This window comes from Lepidochelys kempii, chromosome 11 (assembly GCF_965140265.1).
Source record: "Lepidochelys kempii isolate rLepKem1 chromosome 11, rLepKem1.hap2, whole genome shotgun sequence".
Classification (NCBI taxonomy): domain Eukaryota; kingdom Metazoa; phylum Chordata; order Testudines; family Cheloniidae; genus Lepidochelys; species Lepidochelys kempii.
This window is the reverse complement of record NC_133266.1, coordinates 2,322,144-2,337,533: the sequence shown is the minus strand read 5'-3', so window position 1 is coordinate 2,337,533 and position 15,390 is coordinate 2,322,144. Positions and strand designations below refer to the sequence as shown.

The 15,390-nt window shown below is 56.2% G+C and overlaps 1 protein-coding gene across 3 annotated transcripts; it reads right to left on the bottom strand.

Moving 5' to 3' along the window:
• Positions 1-433: 433 nt before the first annotated feature.
• On the bottom strand, positions 434-15,322 carry LOC140895388 (keratin, type II cytoskeletal 8-like). 3 transcript variants are annotated; one of them, XM_073304934.1, is made up of 9 exons: positions 14,946-15,322; positions 9,388-9,596; positions 8,418-8,478; positions 7,888-7,983; positions 7,462-7,626; positions 4,486-4,611; positions 3,906-4,126; positions 3,235-3,284; positions 434-2,202 (listed from the first exon to the last, which is right to left on the bottom strand). In XM_073304934.1, exons 1-9 carry the CDS (start codon positions 15,222-15,224, stop codon positions 2,039-2,041), a joined length of 1,371 nt encoding a protein of 456 aa, XP_073161035.1. In that variant the 5' UTR covers positions 15,225-15,322; the 3' UTR covers positions 434-2,038. The 3 variants fall into 3 exon arrangements, with proteins under 3 accessions (XP_073161035.1, XP_073161037.1, XP_073161036.1); XM_073304936.1 differs by having other exon boundaries at positions 2,112-2,245; XM_073304935.1 differs by lacking the exon at positions 434-2,202 and adding an exon at positions 2,267-2,619.
• Positions 15,323-15,390: the final 68 nt, after the last annotated feature.

Genomic DNA, 15,390 nt, shown 5'->3' with positions numbered 1-15,390 from the left:
TAAAAAAAAAAAAAAATCACAGGAGTTGGCTACACTGATTTCCATTATACCCTTCAGTTCCAAGGTCCCTACACATCCCCAGCCTCTGCAGTCCACACAGGTGTTGCAAATCCTTCCGGGGTAATATTGTGCCTAACACTGAGTGGGTGGGTGGGTTTGGTCCTCTCTCCTCTAGTGGCTGGTCTCAACAATCATAACTGCCTGCTGCTGGAGGAAGATGCCCCAAGCCAGCAAGGATCCTGAGTTTTGGGTACACACTGACAATTCACAGCTGCTGGCTGGCTGGCCGCATGTTTGCAGGGATGCGGTTCACTAGGGGTCCCCTGGACTGACGGGAAGCAGGTGAACTGCGGGTAAGGAAGAGTGAAAAGGCAGGAATTCCCACCCGCTGCCCTCTTCGTACAGACATTCCTGAGCAATGACTAAAGGCAGAAACGGGGCAAAGAGCATTTTTATTCTGGTCTCTTTTCAGCCGTTTCGTTCTCCTCTTATTTAGGCTCACTCAAGAGGAGAGGCTGGCTAGCACAGGGAATCCTGGCTGCATAACGCCCCACTGGGCGGCTGGCCATTGACAGAGATACACTATGGAACACAAATGGTTACAAATGCCTCTTTAACAGCCCCCTTCCTTCCAGGGAGCTGAGCCCCCCAGGAGCACCGGGGCCAAAATTACACAGACACACATGAGCAGGGCGATGGTCGAGAGACATGGAGAATATTAAAGTGTGCAAAGTATCAGGCGTACCTGACGAAAAGTGTAAACTCCCCGGGGCAGGGATATTCGGTGACACCCCCCAGCTGGGTGAGCGAGCTCCTCCCCGCACCGCACCCCTGGGACACACAGGGAATTGACATACAGAGAAAAGCAGTGATTTGTCGAAATTAGTGACAGAGCAACGACCTGAACAATAAAACCCATGCAGGAGACCTAGCCGAAGAGATTACTCTAGCCCAGTGGTTCTCGACATTTTTCTTTCTGAGCCCCCCCACAACATGCTATAAAAACTCCATGGCCCCCTGCACCCCAACAACTGGGTTTCTGCATATAAAAGCCAGGGCTGGCGTTAGGGGGTGGCAAACAGGGCAATTGCCGGATGCTCCATGCTACGGGCTTTGGTTTCAGCTGTGGGTGGCAGGACTCAGGGCCCAGGCTTCAGACCCAGGTGGTGCAGTTTCAGCTTTCTCCTCTGGGCCCAGCAAGTCTAATGCCAGTCCTGCTTGGAAACCCCCCCGAAACCTGCTCGGGGCCCCCCAGACCCCTGCTGGAGAGCCACTGCTCTAGCATATGCCCTCCTGGACAGCGTGTGTCATATTTACTAGGCCACCCCAGTTACTCTGTTCAGCTCCGCTTCCCTTCGCACGCCCATCCCTGCCGCATCTGGCCCCTTGCAAGCCATTTTTGCCCATCCCTTGAGCCAGGTTTCAATGCAGTAATAATACGGAATGCATATTCCAATGAGCGCCAGAGAAGCCAGCCTATCCCAGAGTTATTTCTTATTTGAAGGAAAAGGGGCTGCTGCTTGCCCAGCCCTGGCAGTTGCAGAATTTGCCCTCTTGGCCCCAGCAGGATAAAAATCTCAAAAGGAAACATCCAACCCGTCCTAGGATCTGCAGTATTAGCTCAGAGCTAGTCTACTTCCTAAGTCGGATTCATTAGGACAGAGTCATGCCTGTCCCAATTCCCACCCCCAGCTGTTCCCACCTCCCTTATATTAAGTGGGTTAACAGGCAGCTGCTCAGCAAACCAGCACCCATTTAACTCTTGTTTTCCCTGCTAACGAGGTCAAGGTGTTAGTCAGAAAACCCCAGAGCCTGCCGGCAAACGCTGACAGCTCTGTGGGTTCCCTAGCACCGTAGAGGTGCAGAACGCTTTGCAAATGCATCATTAGAACAGGTCCCTGTCCATGGAGCTTACAATCTCCTGGCCCAATTCTGCCCTCAGTGACTTCATTGTAACCCAGGGCAGAATTGGGCTGCAAGCACTTCCAGTCATGACATTACACAGGTTTAAATCCAGCTCCACAGATTCGTGGCTGGGCTAGTTTTCTGAGAAGTGGCTGGACTCCGAGAGCACCTTCCCATCCTTGGTCTCGACGGTCTTGATCAGGATCGGCCTCTTGGGTGAGGAGGCTGGCTCGGGCCCCGGCGGCGTGGCAGCCCTGCCCGGAGAGGGGAGTGCCACTCGGGGAGACAAGAGTCCAGCTGCGTAAGCAAGTCAGGAAGGGGTTGGGGGTGGTTTAGAACTCTAATCGAGAAATCAGAGAGGGGTCGGTTTTACAAAGAGGCTCTTGATTGGTTCCCAAAGCGATTAAGCAAATGAGAGGTGGGCAAGCTGGGATTGACTGGCCAATCCGAGGCAAGGATTTATGCATGCAAATCGACGGGTGGAGCATGTTCCTGCCTTTGTGCAGACTGACAACGGCTAATTTGCATTAGGTCTGTGATTTACATATATTTTCATACAGAGATACCCCGGTGCGCTTGATGGGCTTGGAACACCGGCTCAGGGGCAGACCCAGAGCCTGGGCAAAGGAAGTAGCCTCACTGGATCAGGCTTTTCGTGTCTCATCACTTCTGTCGAGTGGCTGGTCCCGGAGACAGCCCTCTCCTGAGTCTCAGCTAGGGAGATCAGGCACCTCAGCACCTATGAAAAATTCCCCCCCTGCCAGCTCCTAACTGACGGGACAGCGGCTGGTGCTTTCCACCCCCATTCTCAGCTGCAGGGGACTTGGGCACTGGCCTGTTCAAAGACATCAGGCCCTGCCCACATGGATCTAAGCTGCAGCGACCCGAGGGCCCCGCTGTCTGTGCCGAATTTGTCACATTTTGGAGACGCCTGCCCTGAGGCCGAACTGGGACCCCAGCGATCCCGCTGGGCGTCACAGCCACATCCCCCCAATTGCACAAGACACTGGGCCCAGTTCCCCCCAGTTCCCCCATGGTCCCTGGAGCAGCGTCACTGGCTCCCCAAGGTCTAGGAGACGGAGCCAGTGTAGATGTTCCTGATTGCTGAGCCTGGGCCCTGGGGCACTATTCCATCGCCCACGATCTAACCCACACGGGCAATGGGGGTGCTGTCTGGGACCCCACTCCTCTATGGGTAGTGCACAGGTGGGCAGCTAGGAGGCAGAGAGCCTGGCCACACACACCAGAGGGCCCTGCTTGGGAAGTGGGTCTGACTGCTCCAGCCAGGTGGGAGGCCGGACACACTGAGCACCGAGGGAAGAGACTCACCCCGTTTGTCCATGGTGCTGAAATGCAGGTTCGGGCCTTGACTGATCATCCTGGGAGAGAGATATCAGTCACAGGAGCGCCGTCAAAAGGAGCATGTTACAGGTGTGGCAGGAGGGGCGGGGCGGGTTCTCGCCCACCGTAGACCTGGCAGAGACCTGCCCCTGCCTTTGCTGGCTCAATGGGCCCTTGCCACGCAGAGGGGTGAGAAGCGCACGTAGGCAGCCGGGTGGCTCACTCATGGGACTAGCGAGGTGGGGGAAGACGGGGCAGGGAGGCCAGTCTGACTTGCCCAGGGTCCCACATGGCCGGTAGTTCAGCCCATTAGGTCACACTGTCTCTAGCTTAGTAACCAAACCGGAGGATGAATGCATCCCCTGCCCCAGCACAGAGCCCCCCCTTGCTGCAGCCTGTCCAGCCAGCCTCCCGCTAGCCTCTTCCAGCGGAGGGTTTGCCAGAGCCCCGGGTGGCTTCTACCAACGCACCCCATGATTCCAGCCCTGGGTCTGTCCCCCCCACAGCTGTGCGGGTGCCCCTCAATCCCGACCCGCAGCCCCCCCTAGCTATCCCAGCCCTGGGCCAGCCATGCCCAGCCGTAGGCAAACAGGGGTTTGGCAAGCTGCCCAGGGAACCCAAGCCGGGTCCCCCCCGCCCCGCCCCTGGGGAGCGCTCACCGGTTCTCCTCGCCCTCCAGAAGCTTGCGGTAGGTGGCGATCTCCATGTCCAGGGCCAGCTTGATATTCATCAGCTGCTGGTACTCACGCACCTTGCGCGCCATGTCCTGCTTGGCCCCCTTCAGCACGTCCTCCAGCTCCTGCACCGTGGCCTTGGCGCTGCGCCCGGCCTGCTCGCCCTGCTCCTCTGCCAGCACCATGGCGCTCTCCAGGTTGGCTCGCTAGCGCCGGGGGCAGAAACAAGGTCACCTTGGGGGGCGGCGTTCTGGGCTGCCCGTCGAAGGGAGGGGGCGATTGCACCGAGCCGCCTGCCATTGCTTCCCCAGAATCCTTTTCACCCGGCCCCATCGCCCTCCCCAGAAGCAGCCTTGGGAACCACGGCAGGGGGTCACTGGGACTTTCCCCCAGTGGTGGGGGGGGGAAGAGAACCCAGCTCCCCACCCTGGCAGTGTCTGGCCTCAGCAGAGAAGCCGGCCGGAGTGGGCCGAGTTGCAGGAGGGGCTCCCTGGAAAAGGAGCATGACCCTGCCCCACACCGAGCCCCCCTGTCCGAGAGGCAGGCAGCACTAGGTGGGGCTCACCTGGTTCTTCAGGGCCTCGATGTCAGCATTGATCCTCTGGGCGTAGCGGCTCAGCTCCGCGATCTCATCCTTGATGCTTTTCATCTCGTCGTTGTGCTTCCGGGCCTGGGTCGCCATGTCGTCAACCTGGGGGGAGAGGGAGGTGTTGCCAAGGCCTCCCCTCAGTCGTCTTGCTCCCAGAGCCCCTCACCTGCCCTAGAGAGGCACTGGCAGGGAGTCCAAGAGAGCAGAGCTGGGACAAACTCATTAGATCCCATTCACCAGGCCCAGCGCAGGGCTGCTCCCTATGGGCTGTTCTCCAGGGCTCCTGCCCCTTCCCCTGGGAGCTTGTCCATTGCATGGGGCTGGGACGTTTATCCCCAGCTTTGTGACCAGGGCCCAGCCAGGGTCCTGCTCCACCAGGGAGATGATGGGAGCAGCCCAGCCCCTGGTGGGGGGATGTGAACCCACAACCTGCAGCTCCTGCTAGAAGCTGTCGCTACCTGAAGGACACACGAGTCTCCGCTGGGGGCCACTGGCAGGATCAGTCCCTGCTGACGAGTCGGCACTTGCGTCCCATCTCTCTCCATGTGGCTGCTGCTTCCTGTGCCCAGCTTGCACACCCGGGGCAGTGGCGGATTAGCCACTGGGCCAATGGGGCCCCTGCCCAGAAGCCCCCCAAAAATGGGCACCCCTGTACCCCGACCCAGTCTACCCACCCACCCGGTGCTCCTGTGGGCAGTGGGGGAAGCCCCCATGCGCCAAGCCCGCTCCCCAGCGGAAACTGTAATTTGCCTCTGACCTGGAGGATGGGGGGTTCACTGGTCCCTGTGGGGAGTGGGTCTCAGTGCTCATTCTTCCATGTACACTTTGGGATCCACAGCTGGAGAAAGCCATGGGCCTGTCTGCAAGCCCAGAGGTGCATGCACAGAGTTTGCTTGTGCACTCACAGGGTCCATGTTCACTCTCGCAATCAGCAAGCTCACCATGCACGTGGACTTGTGCAAGTCTCCCTCCCCCCACCCTCCAGTGACTGCCTCCGACCAGCTGATCCAGCCAAACTCCTAACCTAGTGAGTTAGGCAAACCTAGTGACAGAGGATGTGGAAAAAGCTAATGTACTCAATGCTTTTTTTGCCTCTGTTTTCACTAACAAGGTCAGCTCCCAGACTGCTGCGCTGGGCATCACAACATGGGGAAGAGATGGCCAGCCCTCTGTGGAGATAGAGGTGGTTAGGGACTAGTTAGAAAAGCTGGACGTGCAAGTCCGTGGGGCCGGACGAGTTGCATCTGAGAGTGCTAAAGGAGTTGGTGGCTGTGATTGCAGAGCCATTGGCCATTATCTTTGAAAACTCGTGGCGAACGGGGGAAGTCGTGAATGACTGGCAAAAGGCTAATGTAGTGCCAATCTTTAAAAAAGGGAAGAAGGAGGATCCTGGGAACTACAGGCCAGTCAGCCTCACTTCAGTCCCCGGAAAAATCATGGAGCAGGTCCTCAAAGAATCAATCCTGAAGCACTTACACGAGAGGAAAGTGATCAGGAACAGCCAGCATGGATTCACCAAGGGAAGGTCATGCCTGACTAATCTAATCGCCTTCTATGATGAGATTACTGGTTCTGTGGATGAAGGGAAAGCAGTGGATGTATTGTTTCTTGACTTTAGCAAAGCTTTTGACACGGTCTCCTACAGTATTCTTGTCAGCAAGTTAAAGGAGTATGGGCTGGACGAATGCACTATAAAGGTGGGTAGAAAGTTGGCTAGATTGTCGGGCTCAACGGGTAGTGATCAATGGCTCCATGTCTAGTTGGCAGCCGGTATCAAGTGGAGTGCCCCAAGGGTCGGTCCTGGGGCCGGTTTTGTTCAATATCTTCATAAATGATCTGGAGGATGGTGTGGATTGCACTCTCAGCAAATTTGCGGATGATACTAAACTGGGAGGAGTGGTAGATACGCTGGAGGGCAGGGATAGGATACAGAGGGACCTAGACAAATTGGAGGATTGGGCCAAAAGGAATCTGATGAGGTTCAATAAGGATAAGTGCAGGGTCCTGCACTTAGGACGGAAGAACCCAAATGCACCGCTACAGACTAGGGACCGAATGGCTCGGCAGCAGTTTTGCGGAAAAGGACCTAGGGGTGACAGCGGACGAGAAGCTGGATATGGGTCAACAGTATGCCCTTGTTGCCAAGAAGGCCAATGGCATTTTGGGATGTATAAGTAGGGGCATAGCGAGCAGATCGAGGGACGTGATCGTTCTCCTCTATTCGACATTGGTGAGGCCTCATCTGGAGTACTGTGTCCAGTTTTGGGCCCCACACTACAAGAAGGATGTGGATAAATTGGAGAGAGTCTAGCGAAGGGCAACAAAAATTATTAGGGGTCTGGAACACATGACTTATGAGGAGAGGCTGAGGGAACTGGGATTGTTTAGTCTGCAGAAGAGAAGAATGAGGGGGGATTTGATAGCTGCTTTCAACTACCTGAGAGGTGGTTCCAAAGAGGATGGATCTAGATTATTCTCACTGGTAGAAGAGGACAGGACAAGGAGTAATGGTCTCAAGTTGCAGTGGGGGAGGTTTAGGTTGGATATTAGGAAAAAAATTTTCACTAGGAGGGTGGTGAAACACTGGAATGCGTTACCTAGGGAGGTGGTAGAATCTCCTTCCTTAGAAGTTTTTAAGGTCAGGCTTGACAAAGCCCTGGCTGGGATGATTTAGTCAGGGATCGGTCCTGCTTTGAGCAGGGGGTTGGACTAGATGACCTCCTGAGGTCCCTTTCAACCCTGATATTCTATGATTCTATGATTCCTGGACATTCAGGCGAGCCTCTGAACGCGTGGGGAACAGGCAAGTGCAGAAGGAAAGCTGGCCCACGTGGGGACACACCTATGAGCGCCTGAGGTGCGAGCGGCGTGCGAGAATGAGGAAGCGCGGTCAGGCATGCTCACAGCTCAGCGGGCATGGGGCATGCACGGCAGGGGAGGAGCGCCGCTCACCTTGTGCTTGTACCACTGTTCGGCCTCCTCGCGGCTCTTGGCTGCCATGGCCTGGTACTGGGCCTTCACCTCGTCTATGATCTGCTTCATCTCCAGCTCCCGGCTGTTATCCATCTCCACCGTCACCTGCGTGTTCTGGATCTGGGACTGCAGCTCCCGGATCTCCTGGGGGATGGAAGCAATTCGGGGGGAGGGAGGGCAGGAATTAAGATAGGAATCTGGATTCTGCTCTCTCTGGCTGCATTTTAAATGGGCTCCCCCAGCCAGCAGCACCCCAACGCTCCCCAGGAGGGACCCCCTGCAAACAGAGCCTCTGGATCCTGATTGCAACCGGCCGCCCCCCCACCCCCGCCCCAGACCGCATCTGTCTCCCCACATTGTTTCCTGTGCAACAGACTCAGCAGAGGCCCATGGGCCGGCACCCACCTCGTCATACAGCTGCTTGAGGTAGTTGATTTCGTCCGTGATACTCTCCAGCTTCGATTCGATCTCCACCTTCTGAAGATACAGGTTGTCGAGATCCTGCAGGCACAGGAGAGACGCGGTCAGGGCACCTCCGTGTGGGGCAGAGGAGCTCCTGTCAGGCCCCAGTGCACCCCGGGGACAGATCCCTGCAGTGTGGGGACTGGGCAGCCAGCCACTGCAGCCCTTCTGCTTTGTGGACCAAGTGGGTGAGGGGGATGTTGGCCAGGACACCTGGGTTCTCCCCCCCTCCCCTCCCTGAAATGCCCTGTGGATCTTCAGCCCAGATCCCTTCCATCCATCTCTGGTGCCTCTCCCAGTGGAAGATGAAGGTCCCCTCCAGTCTTCTCCATCTGATCCTGCTTTGGCATGTGCCCTTGTCTGGGAGGGGAGCTGGACCCCAGGGGGCAGGGCGTGCCCTGCTGGGCTGTATGGGTAAAGCAGGGACTGGCTGGGCAGAGATGTCCCTGGGAGGAAAGGTGGAGGTTTCTCACCTCCTTCGTCACAACGAATTCATTCTCCAGTTGGTTCCGCCGGTTGATCTCATCCTCGTACCTGGGGAGAGAGGGGACATGCAGGGAGTCGGGCGGTGCAGCAGCATCCACGGGGCCTTAACGTAGCGAGCCGGGACCCCGTCCCATGGGAGTATGGGGATGGATGCTCGGACTCCAAGCCAGAGAGCAGCAAGGCCCAGCTGACAAGCAACGGGCTCTGGGCTCGAATCCTGGGCGTGGCTCATGTCCCCTGGCTGTGGGGCTCTGAGGATGCTCAGAGATCAGGGTGTGGGAGGCCGGGGAGGCCCTGGGAGAGGAGCCCTGAGTCAGCTCACTAGCGCCCCCTCCTGGCGATAGCTCAGCAGCCACGCTGGCCAGCATGGAGAGCCCCAGCCAGTCTGCACAGCATCCTCGGGGAGGTGGAGACATGGAGTCTCTCGAGAGGGGGGGCTTAGGAGGAGAAATTGCTGGGATCCTCCACAATTTATCTGGGGCCGGGGGGGTGTCTCTGCCCTGCAGCGGGGAGGCCTCGGGGAGAAGCGTCAATGAATGCCGGACTGGGGGACGACTCCTGTGGGCTGGGCCCCTGATTTCTGGGCTCCTCCCTGGGAAGGAGGCTCTAGGCTCGGACCCCCTGGGTTCTGAGGAGGGGAAAGGGCAGATCAGGTGCTGTGGAGGAGGAGTATGTGGGATAAATACGACCTGGGGGCTTCCCGAGGCAGATGGTGGCTGATCCCAGCCAAGACCAGCTGTGGGGTCAGACAGGACAGAAGACAAGACCCCGGCCCCACAAGAACAGGGCTGTTTCCTGTCCAGCACCAATGTTCTGGGGGATGGGTCCAATGGATCTCACTGACAGGGCCTTTCCTTTCCTAGGTTCCCACCCCACCTTTCATGGTTTCCTCCCTCCTGGAGCTCACCCTGCCTCGCTCGCGGCCGTCTGGGGACACCCGCTCCCGGATGCGTGTACCTGCCCTTCAGCTCCTCCACCAGCACCTGCATGTGGTCCAGCTCCGCCCGCAGCTTCCCTTTGTCCTGGCTCAGCGTCTCGATCTGCCGCTTCAGGGACTGGCTGGAGCGCGCCATGATCTGCCCCAGCTCGGACTTGTACTGGTCCTTGTCCTTCAGCAGCTTCAGCTGTGTCTCCAGCACTTTGTTCTGCTGCTCGAGGTTACGGACCTGGAGGAGAGAACAAGCGGTCCTGGGCCCTGCGCTTCGCTCAGCCCGTCAGGGTCGCCCAGGCGGGTAACTGTGCAGTGAGACGATCCCCAGCTGCGGGCTCAGGGCAGGTCCCTCAGAAATGTCTCACGAGGATCAGTTCACTCAGGGAGATGCACAGGAGAGGGTGGCTGCAATGGGCAAAGCAGCGGGTGTAAAATCCCCACACTCCCTGGAACCTAAAAGGTGTGAATCCTGGCCCAGGTTGGTTCTGCCCCCCCTGCCCAGGCGGATCCACAGGAGTCAGTGCTTCCCCTTGGCCCAGGTTTCCCCTCCCCATCCTAGATTCCAAGGCCAGCAGGGACCATTGTGAGCATCTGGCCTGACCTCCTGTCTAACCCAGGCCAGAGAACGGCCACACGATCATTCCTGCAGCAGAACATTTGGAAAACCACCACAAATGAGCTGTGTGGCAGGACCACATGCTGGCTGCATGCACAGATTTGGCAGGTGGAAAGGCAGTCAATCTAGGAACACAGGACAGTTGCCAGTTAGCAGGGCTGGCTGAAGTTTTGCAACCAAAACAAATTCTCCCATCGGAAAATGTGGTTTCTATCAAAAATCTACTTTTCCTGCAGGGAAATGCCGATTTTTGACAAGGGTTTTTATTTGCAGATCAAGCGAAGGAATCGAAACAAGAACATGTTTCAAATCCCCGTTTCCAAGTGAGACCGCTCCCTTTCCATGCTTCCAGACGGGCCGTTTTGATCAAAACACGGCGACGCTTTCGGTTTCGAAGTTGCCGATTTGAAACCGTGCCACGGTTTTGGGGTTTGCAGCGTTTTTCCCCTCTGAATTTTCCTTCTGATTCTGAACAAAAAAGTATCATAAAACAGTCAAAACTTTTTGACAGCTCTACCCATTAGCCAGCCACCTTTGGCTACTAAGGGATCGAACCCCAGAGATCCCAGTTCCCCCACAAGGGGGCGATGCAGTGTCTCCTTTTCCGAGAGAGCGTTAAGGAAGCTTGCAAGCCGGTGCATGCAATTCCAGTGGGTCCGAGTGGTGAATGCAAGGGAAGTCATTATTATTTGGATTACTGCAGCGTGGAGCAGCCCAGTCGTGGAGTATCGTGCTGTACCAACACAGAACAAACCTGTGATCTGCCTGTGGATAAGAGGGAACAACCGACAAAGGCAGCTCTCTCTAGCAACCAGGTGCCTGGCTGTTAATGAAAGACAGTCCCAAGGGAGGGAGCGATACAGGACTCTGCATGAGGTCTCCACCTTGCAGCCCTAAGGTTTGTCCATCTTCTAGGTCACAGACAAGAATGAACCTAATCCACATCCGGGTCCCTCCTGGGCACAGTGCAGCTGGGAGGGCATTTGGCCTGTGAGACGGTTTGTAGGCTCCAGGGGGTCTGTGCCTCAACACATGCCCAGTCCCCGAGGGACTGGGCAGACACCCCCAGCTCCTCCCACTGGATCCGGCACTGACAGTGGAATGATGGGAGCGTGGCATCCAGAAACCTTCGGTGTCCAAAAAAGGAACAGCTGCTAGGTAGTCATGACCAGTCCAGCAGACAGAGGCCAGGGTGGGAGGGACAGACCAGCACAGAACGGGCCAACCAGAGATCCAGAGGGTTCAAAGAGACCACAAGGGTCATCTAGTCTAACCCCCTGCTAAGATGCAGGATTTGGGGAGGGAAACCTCGAAGCTACTGGCAAAACCAAGTGCATGGACACGGATGGGGCTCCTTCTACCTTCCACACGCTCTGGCGGGAAACAGCCTCGTAGGGTTTCCAGCTCCTGCAGGGATTTGCAGATCTATTTATTCTATGGATGGGAGCCACCACTTTGCTCTGTTACTATAGCCTCTGGGATGTGGCTGCTTGTCAGACGAGAGCCGGACTGAGCGCCACCAACAGATTTCATATGGGCCATCACACAGCTACCAGATGGAAATGACCTGCAGGCACGGGCTGGATTTGGGGGTGATTTAAACTCTGTACCCCATCATCGGGGCCGTCCCATCCCCAGCAGGGTGTGTTTCAGAAGATCAGGGCTTGCTCACAATGAAGCAGCCTTGCGGAAATTCTTATTTGCATTTAACTTGCGGAATAAGAGGGGAATTAAGAGTCTTTTGTTCTCTGCCACACGAAGGGATCAAATGGCTGCGTTAGCTTCTGCTCCACAGAACTTCCTTGTGGCTTTGTCACAGCCAGCCACAGCTCACCCCGGGGCACTGGAACAACTTGTATCGTGGGGGTGCTGAGCGCCATTGAACCAAACTGTAAACCCGGCTTATCATGGAAGCCACTTCAAGCCAGGGGGTGCAGCAGTTCCAGCACCTATGGGCTCACCCCTTTCGTGCCCGGCTCGGGTCAGGTGCCCTGCCAGCCTGGTCATTGCTACCAAGCCCTTTGGAGTGGTTGACATGAACCAGAGCGTGAGAGTCAGTGGGAGTTTTATTATTGATGCTGGGTGAGAACAGGAGTCGCAGAGTCCCAAGGCTGAGCAGGTCTCAAAACTACCTATTTGCACCCAGTGGTAATTTCCTTATTTTTTAAGCTACACTGAGGCATACGGTAGCTCACAGGTGATCTGCACAGGAGGTCTGACAAACCAGGCTTGCGCCTCTTTGGTTTCTTTATTTTGGATTAAGAAAGCCTGACCCAAAAATTATTGTTTTGTTTTGAGAAGACCCCTCCTCCCCCCGGCTTGTTTTTGATCCTTGGAATATCGGGCAGGTCACATTTGCTCTTCCCTGGTTTTGCTGGAAGATCTGTGGGATGTTGTTACTCTTTAACAACGAGTTTCTTTCTCTAACATGTTTGCTAGCCATTGGAGTGAAATAAGCATCAAACAGAAAAGCCAGAGTTTTCAAATGGTCTGACGGTCAGACGCTGAAAAGCCCCTCCCAGTGGCTCAGCTTTCACTCTTGGCTTGTGTGATGTTGCTATTTCACAAGCTGCTGCCGCACGGTACCTGAATTGCTAATGTGAAAAACCAGAACAGATTCTTTTAAAAACCCTTCCACGAGCTTCATCCCCCAGGAAGCAGCAAAAAAGTCTCAAATTCATCAGAGCAGCAGAGACAGCAGGTGGCCAGATGAAGTTCATGCTATTATTAAGAAACACAAACTTCCCCGTGGGTGGATTATCTTTGAACAGCTTCGTTTCAAGAATCTTTAGGAAAACAAGGGTGTCACCTCAGAGGCTGTGGATCCAACCTGTGAGTTAGCTTTAAGGGTGTGTGTGTGTCCAGGTGCGTGTCTGTGTCCGGGTGGCATAAAGAGGAACATAGGAATCCAAGAGCCAGCCGGAAATCCAAATACAACAAACAGAGGGCCCTGGAATTAACATTTGGATCATGGCGTTTGCATAGCTGACGCTCAGCTGGACCAGGGAAAGGTCAAGGTCAAGAGCAATATTAAAGAGTCAGTAACTCAGAATCTGCCCAGTCATGTTTAGTTCTGCTGACTGGAGTAGTCAGTTACGTCCCAGGTTAACACAGCCCTGAATACAGAGCCCCAGGACAGCGAGTGGATTCGATGGGATTCTCGTTTGTCATCACATTTGCTGATTTGCATCTACAATAACGCTAGTGGCCGTGATCCTGCAGAGGCCCCACATGGGGGACAGCTGTGCCCACGCAGAATCCCATAGGGTCGTGCACAGGTACAGACGGCCGTCTGTGTGGTTCCAACTACTGGATGGGCTGTCATTTGCACCTCTCTAGCTCCATCCCCCTGAGGGTTGCAGGGTGTTGTCATGAGCTCAGCGTCACACACCCCTGAGCAGCCGGTAAATGGCCTTGACAAAGTTCTACAGAGAGGTGGAGCCGATCACCTAAAGTCACACCAGGCGTCTGGCAAAGGCAGGAACTTAAATGAAGGAGTTTATCTGTTAGGCCACCCGGCTAACCTGGCAGCTTTCGGTTGTGGCTCGAGGTGTCACGCCTCTCAAAGCGCATATGGAAAGCCAAGGAAAAGTGTTTTACAACACAGAACACACACTCAGGCCGTGCCTACATGGGAAGGGGTTTTCATTTTTTAGGTGCAACTCAGATAAGGGATTCTGCCACTAGAAATATTAGAGACAAGGTGGGGGAGGTGAGATCTTTCATTGGACCAACCTCTGTTGGTGAGCGAGAAAAGCTTTCGAGCTACACCACGCTCTTCTTCTGGTCTGGGTAAACTTGAAAGCTTGTCTCGCTCACCAACAGACATTGGTCCAATAAAAGATAGGACCTCCCCACCTCTAATATCTGGGGACCGACCTGGCTACACCACCACCGCAGGGGACATTAGAAATATTTCCCACCAGGGACGCCAGAGGTCCCTTCCCTGCTGTTTTAGAGCCAATCTGGTTACTCAGAGCGTAGAGGTGTGGCAGGCGGCTGGCAAACAGTGCAGCCAGCTCCTGATTCACTGGGATTTCCAGTGTCTGACCATTACTGTTAAATTTTTCAAAAATATTTTTCTAGGACCTGACTCAGAGCCCACTGGAGTTAATGGGAGCTGTCAGATTACGCCCATAATTCCTGTAACTACGTTGGAACAAGCGCACGTCTAATAAATGCACACAGGTTTAGAGGAAAGCAATCCGCTCCGGCTAGGGGACGAAGGAGAAGGATTTATGAGGAGTCTAATTACCCCAGAATCTCTTCCCTCCCCCCGACTTCACCGCCACCAGGTGCCTTGCCTTGAACAATAACTGTTTTTGTCCATAAAACTCCAGCAAATCAGTAGGGAAGCAACAGATGAAAAATGCACCCTTGGCTGGAGACTGGAATTCAGACCTCTACAGGGCACGGTGAGCAGGGACCTAGGAGACCTGTGCTCCTGGACTCCGTGCTCCCAAGGCTGTGCGTTAGCGTCCACACTGCCCTGTAAAACCGGATTTACAAGTGCTGGCTCCGGGTCTCACAACTCCTGTGCTAACTCTTCATACTGCACACTAGGGCTGGGTCCTGGGACCCAGGTCCTGAGTGCTTGCTGAAAGTTGTGCGTGCGTGTGGACAGAGCGGGAGGATTGGGCTCAAACGGAGTCTGAACCGGAGTTTACAATGCAGTGTAGACAGGACATACCCGAAACGACCGGCTGCAACCCCCGTATTTTCCGGCCATGGGGGCTTCACGGGCGATCAGCCGGGAAAGGGCAAGTGTTTTGCAGGGAGGAGGACAGCGCATGGCAGGCGTGTGTCCGAGGGGGCGCTGGGGTCATAGGCACAGGGCGGGGGGTACGTTTTCACGGTGGTCTTTGTAAATCGGCCCCTGTCCTCCCGCAGAAAGGGAGCGGCGCCGGAGGAGCCGTCGCACGCCCAGTCCCTCGGCTCGCCGCTGCCCGCCCGCCCGCCCCGGCGCACCTTGTCGATGAAGGAGACGAATTGGTTGTTGAGCCCCTTGATCTGCTCCTTCTCCTCGCTGCGGATCTGGTGCAGCGCCGGGTCGATCTCCAGGCTGGGCAGCGAGGCGAGCAGGAAGGAGCTGGACAGGCCGCTGGGGCCGAGGCGGCTCAGGCTGGGGGAGCTGCGGAGCCCCGGCTGGAAGCCCGAGCCGGCCCGGTACGGGGAGCCGCGGCTGGGCAGCGAGCCCTGGGAGCGGCTGCTGAAGCCCATCGGCCGGGAGCGCGGGTAGCTGCTCATGGCCCCGGGAGCGAGGGAGCCGCGCAGAGCGAGGTGCGGCCGGAGTTCGAGCCCCGCCGCCGCCGCCAGCGCCTAAACGTAGGGGCGCGCTCGCCCCGCCCCCCAATTACCAGAGACCCGCCCCCTCACTTAGCATGGCCCCGCCCACCCGGACTCACCTGCGCCC

Excerpts from the sequence above, each read along its gene's own strand:
- LOC140895388 (XM_073304934.1), bottom strand. The coding sequence starts at position 15,224 with ATGAGCAGCTACCCGCGCTCCCGGCCGATGGGCTTCAGCAGCCGCTCC. Across the intron at positions 7,984-8,417 it reads AATTCGTTGTGACGAAGGAG|GATCTCGACAACCTGTATCT; the intron begins GTGAGAAACCTC and ends CTGTGCCTGCAG. Across the intron at positions 3,285-3,905 it reads CTGGAGGGCGAGGAGAACCG|GATGATCAGTCAAGGCCCGA; the intron begins GTGAGCGCTCCC and ends TCTCTCTCCCAG.